This window comes from Argopecten irradians, chromosome 2 (genome assembly GCF_041381155.1).
Source record: "Argopecten irradians isolate NY chromosome 2, Ai_NY, whole genome shotgun sequence".
NCBI classification, from domain to species: domain Eukaryota; kingdom Metazoa; phylum Mollusca; class Bivalvia; order Pectinida; family Pectinidae; genus Argopecten; species Argopecten irradians.
Window position 1 is genome coordinate 61392921 of NC_091135.1, and position 9802 is coordinate 61402722.

A 9802-nucleotide genomic window follows, 5' to 3' on the forward strand; every position below is an offset into this window, starting at 1 on the left:
ACACACAGAAACAACAACAACTAAGAGACTTGCATCCATAAGAATTTTCTACGGACAGGAAAATATCATCCTCGGTCCCAGGTGTTCGTCGCACTATCGCTCACTAATCCCTGGGACCATGGGTGCATTTGCCGTGGTTCTAATAAATATTCATAAAACTGTCCACCAATGAACAAGCGTGTTCAAGTTATCGGCACACTTGTGCAGGTCCAGTCGATCACTATATAAGGAAGTGATGAACAAACATGATGTCGCTGTCTACTTACCTGGCATCCATAATGCATTGCGTAACTCGTCCAATCGACTAAATTAAATGTGGTCATATGGTCACTTTTACTATGTATTTACACAGGGGACCAACTCAATGTACCCTGTGTGTATTTACTATGCGAAAAGCACGTGTTATGTGTTCAATTATTTCTTTTGATTCCGGGTAAGTCATAAAATAATTAAATGTTTGATTCTTTGAATGAAGAACGTACATATATCTACGTCCTTGAAATATATAATCAAAGTGTACCAAATGATATCCGAAGTCTTTTTTGAGATACGAAATTTGATTGCATCCGGCTGATTTCACCGAAGCCAATCAAATGACCAGAGTTTGGGTAATGAATTTTTCATGATAGTACGGCAAATGCGGCTCATGGTCCCAGAGGTCAGTAAGCAATAGTACGACAAGCACCTGGGACCGAAGATGGGAAAATATATGGCTTATGTAAATATTTTTGTTACCACAAGCCCTCCACCTTTGGGTTACGAGTACGAATTCCATGTGCGACAGATGCAGACTTTCCTCCACCAATAAACCTGACACGTCCTTGAATGGCACTGACCTTTGACAGGATGCTAAACCAATCAACCGAAATCAAATAAGATACTATTCCTCCTCAATTCATAAAGGGTGTCTCTCAATCAATTATAAAACCTCTTTATGTAATATTTAATAATTCTATATCATCTGTTATGCTTCCTGATGTGTGGAAAAATGCCAATGTTACACCCATATATAAAGGTAAAGGTTTACGAAGTGATCCTTCTGATTATAGACCTATTTCTGTGACCTCTATTTTTAGCAAAATTTTGGAAAAAATTGTGTTTAAAAATCTTTTTAACTATCTTTCCAGACATAACATAATCTCCTAACATCAATCAGGATTTTTACCTAAAGATTCAACAATATCAACTATTAGCTATACATGTATATGACACAATTGTAAAACATTTGGATAATGGCAAAGAAGCAAAGCTTTTGATCGTGTCTGGCATGATGGTTTAATATATAAGCTTAAAAAATATGGAATCGAAGGTAACATGTTGACATGGTTTTCATCCTATTATGAATAGGAGACAGAGAGTGGTCTTTGATGGATTCAAATCTACTTTTAAATCCATACAGGCGGGGGTACCACAGGGATCTGTCCTGGGACCATATCTCTATTGTATATTAATGATATTGGTGATGATATTTCTTCTAATGTAAAATTGTTTGCTGACGATACTTCCTTAATAAGTCTCATTGAAGGAAATAGACAGGAATCTGCCGAAATTCTTAATAATGATATGAGAAAAATATCTTTGTGGACTGAAAAATGGGGCATACTTTTTAATCCTGATAAAACTGCATCTCTTCTTTTCTCAAGGCGAGTTGACTCCCAAATATTAATTCCTGAATTATTTTTCAACAATACTAAAATTACTAATGTTACCAAACATAAGCACTTAGGAGTATATTTCAATTCAATGGCAAATTGGTCTACCCATATAAATTATATATATATGAGAATTTCTGTAAACCTACTCGGATTTGAAATTCAAAATTTTTGATAGAAAATTGTGTTTCAAACTATTTTATACTTCCTTTATTCGACCCATTCTCGAGTATTCTAAATATATGGTCCTAAACAACCAATCAGTGGATTTTTAGTCAATAAAGCTTCAACAAGCAGTACGCATTATAACTGGTTTAAGAAGGGGAACAAGTCACGCTATTATTTATAAAGAATTGGCCTAGTACCACTTATTGACATCTACATCGAAACTTTTCTAATGGCAAAGAAGCAAAGCTTTTGATCGTGTCTGGCATGATGGTTTAATATATAAGCTTAAAAAATATGGAATCGAAGGTAACATGTTGACATGGTTTTCATCCTATTATGAATAGGAGACAGAGAGTGGTCTTTGATGGATTCAAATCTACTTTTAAATCCATACAGGCGGGGGTACCACAGGGATCTGTCCTGGGACCATATCTCTATTGTATATTAATGATATTGGTGATGATATTTCTTCTAATGTAAAATTGTTTGCTGACGATACTTCCTTAATAAGTCTCATTGAAGGAAATAGACAGGAATCTGCCGAAATTCTTAATAATGATATGAGAAAAATATCTTTGTGGACTGAAAAATGGGGCATACTTTTTAATCCTGATAAAACTGCATCTCTTCTTTTCTCAAGGCGAGTTGACTCCCAAATATTAATTCCTGAATTATTTTTCAACAATACTAAAATTACTAATGTTACCAAACATAAGCACTTAGGAGTATATTTCAATTCAATGGCAAATTGGTCTACCCATATAAATTATATATATGAGAAAGCATACAAAAGAATAAACATACTCGGATTACTGAAATTCAAACTTGATAGAAAATCACTTCAAACTATTTATACTTCCTTTATTCGACCCATTCTCGAGTATTCTAATATAGTATGGTCTAATTGCAACCAATCTCAGTGTGATATTTTGGAGTCAATTCAGCTTGAAGCAGTACGCATTATAACTGGTTTAAGAAGGGGAACAAGTCACGCTATTATTTATAAAGAATCTGGCCTAGTACCACTTATTAAACGAAGACATCTACATCGAAACTTTTTTCAATATATTTAATAAAAATTGCCCTTCTCATATTTATGAATTATTACAACCCTCTTTAAATATTAGTGTTAATTACCATTTCCGACATAACAGATTATTTAATGTTCCTGCAGATAGAACCCAGTTATATAAAAGCCAGTAATATAAACGCAGCTTTTCCCCGTCTATTATGACCGAGTGGAACGAACCGTCCTGTCCATTTCCTACAATGTCATCTGTTAGATCCATCAAAAGTTTTACAGTAAATACATATATCTTTGATAATAGAGCTCAATGTTCCGATATTTTCAAATATAATGGGGATCGTATTTTGCTAGTAACCTTAATACGGATCTCTTTAATTCTCATCTCAGTGACAGTCCAGCCTGCCTGTGTGGATTTCAAAACGAAGATTGCGAACACTATTTTCTTTACTGTCCTTTATACGTCAACCCTAGACGGCTCCTTTTTAACTCTATCTTGGAACTTGACAATGGTATACCACTGACAACACAAACATTTTTGCAAAGCTCTGAAAGACACGATAGTAACATTAACAAGGACATAGTCATTCAGATCCCCCGCCAATAGAGATATCAAAGCTGAAGTAAGTTGGATTGTGGAGACTTATGTGTATGAAAAAACCCAGGAAAAAGGAAGTTGTGCTAAAGAAAGATGGAGTATAATTCAAGTAGAGCGGGGCTGCAATTGTTGAATCAGGTATACAGCCTTGACATTTATATTAGACTATATACACAAAGATGGGTGAAGTTTTGCAAAGTAACATTTACCATTTACCATGATATTTTCAGCAATGTTTCCGTGGTAACGAAAAAAGTGCAAAAAATGAAAACCTAAAAATAGCAAAAGGTACTACTAGACCATAAAAAGAATATGTCTATGAAGTTTCGTGGAAATATCTCTGCTGGTTTTAGAGTTATGCTCCGGAAATGAACCTGCTACAAAAATATGATATTTTCAGCAATGTTTCTATGGTTACAGAAAAAAGCACAAAAAGTGAAAACCTAAAAATAGCAAAAGGCACTACTAGACCATAAGAACAATGTGTCTATGAAATTTCATGGAAATATCTCTGCTGGTTTTAGAGTTGTGCTCCGGAAACGATTCTTACACAAAAATCTGCCATTTTCAGCAATGTTTCCATGGTTACAGAAAAAAGTACAAAAAGTGAAAACCTTAAAATAGCAAAAGGCACTACTAGACCATAAGACTAATGTGCCTATGGAGTTCCGTGCATATATCTCAACCGATTTTCCAGTTATGCTGCGGAAACGAACCTGGTACAAAAATATTATATTTTCAGCAATGTTTCCATGGTTACGGAAAAAGTGCAAAAAAGGAAAACCTAAAAATAGCAAAAGGCACTACTAGACCATAAGAACAATGTGTCTATGATGTTTCATGGAAATATCTCTACTGGTTTTAGAGGTGTGCTCCGGAAACGATTCTTACACAAAACTCTGCCATTTTCAGCAATGTTTCAATGGTTACAGTAAAAAGTACAAATACAAAAAAGTGAAAACCTTAAAATAGCAAAAGGCACTACTAGACCATAAGACCAATGTGTCTATGAAGTTTCGTGGAAATATCTCTTCTGGTTTTAGAGTTATACTCCGGAAACGAACCTGGTACAAAAATATGATATTTTCAGCAATGTTTCCATGGTTACGGAAAAAAATGCAAAAAATGAAAACCTAAAAATAGCAAAAGGCACTACTTGACCATAAGACCAATGTGTGTATGAAGTTTCGTAGAAATATCTCTACTGGTTTTAGAGATATGCTCCGGAAACCATTCGTACGGACGGACGGACGGACGGACGGACGGACGGAACCCATTTGTATATCCCCCGCCAACTTCGTTGGGCGGGGGATAATAAAGCTATATTGGATAAAGTTCAGTGCTTTGTCAGAGATACCAATAGATTTCGCTGATTTTGTTGTATAGATTTCGTTGAGTTCGTTGAATATCTTGTAAAATCATTTTTTTCTATTTGTAATGATATGAACTAGGAGACATTTTGTATATGAAGTTTATCAATATCTAGCTTGATGTTTTAGGATATTATCATCATTAAATAAATATAGCAATTCAAATTATTTATGTATATATCAATATTAATTTGTATGTACTGTTAATATGTAAGGAGAGGGCGTTTATAGGCATGTTGTCTGTTGCCCAATTCCGATTGTCTGTAACATCTGACAATAAAATATTCTGAAATGAAATCAAATAAGAACGAGATCATTAACATTCAATACATGCATACAAACGTAAGACATATAATCAATTATTAATTTTGTGGTGCTTACACAGGGATTTGAGAATTAGTACAGTTTATCTACATTTATACCTACCAAAGTATCCATAGACGTCTAGATCAAGAATCGGTAAAAAGCATACTCTACATTGTGTATAAAAGGAGATGAGTGAAATTAATATATAAGCTGTTTTCAGTTATAAATTTTCAGACCCATGTGGTCCTAACTGACTCAATTTCATGTAAGGACTTGAAAAGTGTATGATTTTTTTCGCCGGTATTTCCTTTAAAATTTGGTATTGCATTGCAATGCTGTTTAACATTCATGTAGTTTCTGGTTCCATGTATTACAAGCGTATTTCATTTGCCATCCTTTGCGTCAAAATGTCAGAGGTACGTGCTAATGACATGGGATTTGTTGCCGGCTATATATATACATTAAATTCTTGTCTTGTCAAAATATATGAAAGTCCGATCGTTTAATTATATTTTTATAGTGTAAGCCAGGGTGATGACAATGATCCCTAGCCTTCAAGAACATAATACAACATGTGCTTGCTCAATGCTCTGCGAGCGCGAAAGTGGATTTGTATATCACCAAACTGATTTTGATAAGAAAAAAAAACCATATGCAAATCGCATTGTTTTGTTATTGACATTTACAATTAATGAAGTTTGTGTAACTTAAAGTTATACCAAGTTATATTTATTATGTTAGTGCAACATAATAGTAAAGGAAATAGAATGGAACCTTGACGGCCTCGTTACCAATTTGAGAAGTCCTTGCACGCGAAACTCCGTTCATTAGTCAGATTGAACAGATTGCGCTGTATGTTTGTAGTTAGTACCTTAATTAGGGTTTTCAATGTGAGCAATGGACTTTTAGAAGCACCATTTTGCATTACACAACTGTTTGACAAACACAAATAAAATACATGTTGTACATTATGTCCGAAAGACCCTATTGGATAAAAAACATAATTACCTTTCGTTCTTTTTAATATCGTAAACTTATATTCTGTTTTCCAATAAGAATCCTAAACTACAGAATAATTTTCAAACAGCTTTTATTTCTTCATGTAAATATCTTCTACTTATTCCACTGATGACACTATAATATTGATTTGACAGTCGTTTCCATGGCAAATTCACATTTCTACGAGGGTTTTGTTTTTGTGTGCGTAATTCAAACGCTCTCATTTCTGTCGACTCTGTCTTGTTGGATGTCCCGCCAATGATGTACAGCATTCCCCCGGAGTAGACACACGAGAAATCCATGAACGAAGATGCATGTGCTTTCCCTAGTAACACTGGATCCCTGCCGTATTCATATTCCATCACGTGACCTCGGGGACTTACTATATATAGAATATGTTCGTGCAACGCTATGTCGGTAAAGCTGCATTGCATTGGGAGATTAGTTATTACACAACATGTTTGATTTTCCGTGTCAAAGCACTGAACAGCATCCGTGTACTCTCCAAAAGAGAGTGACCCACCGCACACCAATATGTTGTAGCCTATCACCGCTGCAGATGCATCAGAGACTGGAAGCGCCAATGCCCCACAGTGGCGCCACAACTTCAGCCCAAAGTCGTACTGTTCTATACCAGATATGACGATGTGCACCTGGTTTCTTCCTCCTATAACATAAACGGAATCGCTTGTTGCAACAGCGACGTGTTCCGACCTTGCTTCTCTGAATTTGGGCAAAGATGTCCATTTATTTTTGTTGATGTCATATTTAAAGAACACACATGGGTTACCTGAGCCTCCAGTCAGATATATAAACTGTCCAAAAGAACATGCGGCGAAGGCACTCCCTGGTTCATAGTTTGAAATCGAAGCTAGCTTAAACCATTGCTTAGTTTTGAAACTGAAACAGGCCACGTGTACACCAGTATCCTGACCACTAGCCCTGACCACCAGTAACACCTGTTCATTGCGCTGTCTTTCAGATGTACATGTAGTTTCCATGTCGGAATTGTCTATGACTGTCTGCATGAAGTTGCACGAATCCCTGGGAAATTTATTGTTTACCATTGCGGCAGTGATGCTCGACTTGTTTACGTCTTGAAGACTTACACTTCGAAGGAGAATTGTGAGATCTTCGTCTTGTCGATGGCACGATGAAAACCATTTCAGTACAGATTCGAAAACTTCCGTTTCGTCTGCAACGTCTAAATCGTCGTCTTTTATAAATTCAAGTAGCTGATCCCTCGACAATGAAGAGAATTCTTTGCTCCTGGTAACTTCATGGAAGTTGAGGACGATATACGACAATGCTTTATTTCGTAAAGATTCAAGGCTGTTCAGCTCTGCTAGTCTCAACACTCCAATTATATTGTCAGGATCTGCGTTGTTTATTAAGAATCTCTCGCACTGCACCTGTAATCTGCTGATCTGGAAATAGGAACACGTTGAAATAAGACTTTCAACATTCGTCACACTAATGTCTTCCTCTCCCAGATATACAGCGTTCAATATTCTCCTGAAATCAGTCTTTTTCACTCCGTATATATCGATCTCATCAGCGTCTGTTTCGCGCATCCCCGACAGAAACATTGTATCAAAAAATGGAGAAACTGCTGCGAGAATAGCTTTATGGCACCGAAATGGTTGACCTTCGACCTTTAGTATAACGTCACTTAATGTGCCGTCTTTGTAACATTGCTGTAGTTTCGAAGAAAACTCTGTCATCCACGACTTTCTGAGTTGGTTATTCGTTGTCAATTTACCTTTAACAATTTTCGGTTTATAGTTCAGGATGAAATTGATTTTTAGATCAGATGCAATTGGCTTCATTTCATGCTTCAATATATCAGATGTGATTTCTGGTAAGGAGTACAACCAAGCAAGAACTACATCTAAAGGCCACGGAAGTTCGGGTAGTTTGATGACAGACTTTCTCTTGTGTGTCGTGCTTATTTGTGGCATGAATGCATCCATCAATATCCTGTGGGCTCGAGAAGAACTTTTACCGTCGCCAATAGTGACGTCAGTGTGACGTTCTTCTTTCCATAGCCGACAGAGGCCGTCTAGTATATAGCCTGCGTGTGTTGAATCTCTGGGAGATTTCTCCTGTAAGCATAGAAAACAGATTATAAACAGTACATAATTGTAGTAGAGTATGTTGTAGGTAAAACACGTGTTCCTATGATAATATAGATCCTATATACTATAGGAACAAACTAAGAGAGGAAGCTCGGTTAAAGCAGGACAAAGAAGAAGGCGTATTTTTGTACAAAGTGCGAGGACCGCCGTGGAATAGACGGGTCATCCGTTTTGAGAAACGAAACATATGATAACATATAGCCATATTTGAACTTAATATGAACTCTACCTGTATATACAAATCAAGTATTAATTTCGATAATTCAATCTAAACTACTATAGATATGGATATAGAGGCAATGTATGCCTGCATCCATCAAATTACTATATGATATAATGCTATTTTGTATTGAGAATTCCACCTTTGCGATACACATGTACATGCCTACATTGTTCGTATAGGTCTGATACATGTATATATGTTTCTATTTTTCATCAAACTACACAAGGAGTCTACTCCACAACATAGAGTGCTGACCGTTTTATCACGCAGACAGCTGGCACTGAGCCATCGGAAACTATAAGGTTATCTAGAGCAAAGGGAGCTGCCTTCACACGAATCTACTGACCTAGTCAACAGACACTCAGAGCAGCCAATGTTGGTTTGACTGTGGTCATTAAAATAATCGATGTATCAATTTTATATTATATTACGGGGTTTAATTCACAACGAAAAGTGAATCTGAGTCAGGACGTGCCGGGTATAAAATCACACTTCGATATTATATTTTTGTTTTCGAGGTAAGGAAAGGAGAGATTAAACATTTTCAACATAATTTTATAATTAAGTTAAGGCCTACACGTACATCAATCATAGGCCCATTTAGCATATTGTATATACATGTATATATAATATAAATGTGACTTTTATAAATGCGACTTCAGTGAAGTATTGATTATCGCATTTGGTTTTTATACGTAACGTGTTTACCATCAAGCGCATTAAACATCAGAACAGCACTGCGTCTTAGAGAATGGGGCGGGGTCGTTCCATGAGCAATTGTTTAATCACCCACATACTGTATCTGCGTAGTTTATATCTGACTTAGAATAATATTATCGAAAGGAAATATACATGCAGCGGTGTACTTACCATTTTTAAACAAATCGATGCTATCTCACACTAACCCATATGGCTCGTCACCCCGGTGGAGATACACATGCATACACATGTACCTGTTGTTTACTTGTATCTAGGGTCAAGTCGGGGGAGGTAACTCTCACATTAGATTGGTGTGCAGAACGATTGACAATATTGACGATTGATATTATGTTATATATTTTTGTGTGATATGCCAGGTCAAATATGACCAAATGAGTTGAAAATATTTGACTTTTTTTTATTGAAATGTAATATGTAGCTATTGCTACCGACCGCATTATAATTTTAAAATCTGCTCAGGCCAACAAATATAATATGTCTGTTTAGGGTTACCCGACCGACCCTATTTTTTTTTTTACCCCGACCCTAATTGAAAGTTGGGATTTCGATCTTAGACTCCCGCTCCGGCCATTATTTAAGAGTGAAAGACACACAAAAAAAAAAA

At 36.1% G+C, this 9802-nt stretch overlaps 1 protein-coding gene across 1 annotated transcript; it reads right to left on the reverse strand.

The window, feature by feature from the left end:
- Positions 1-6191: 6191 nt before the first annotated feature.
- Positions 6192-9454, reverse strand: LOC138316157 (kelch-like protein 24a). Its single transcript, XM_069257704.1, has 2 exons — positions 9349-9454; positions 6192-8222 (listed from the first exon to the last, which is right to left on the reverse strand). The coding sequence occupies exons 1-2, from the start codon at positions 9349-9351 to the stop codon at positions 6198-6200; spliced, it is 2028 nt and encodes a 675-aa protein (XP_069113805.1). The 5' UTR covers positions 9352-9454; the 3' UTR covers positions 6192-6197.
- Between the last annotated feature and the right edge of the window lie 348 nt (positions 9455-9802).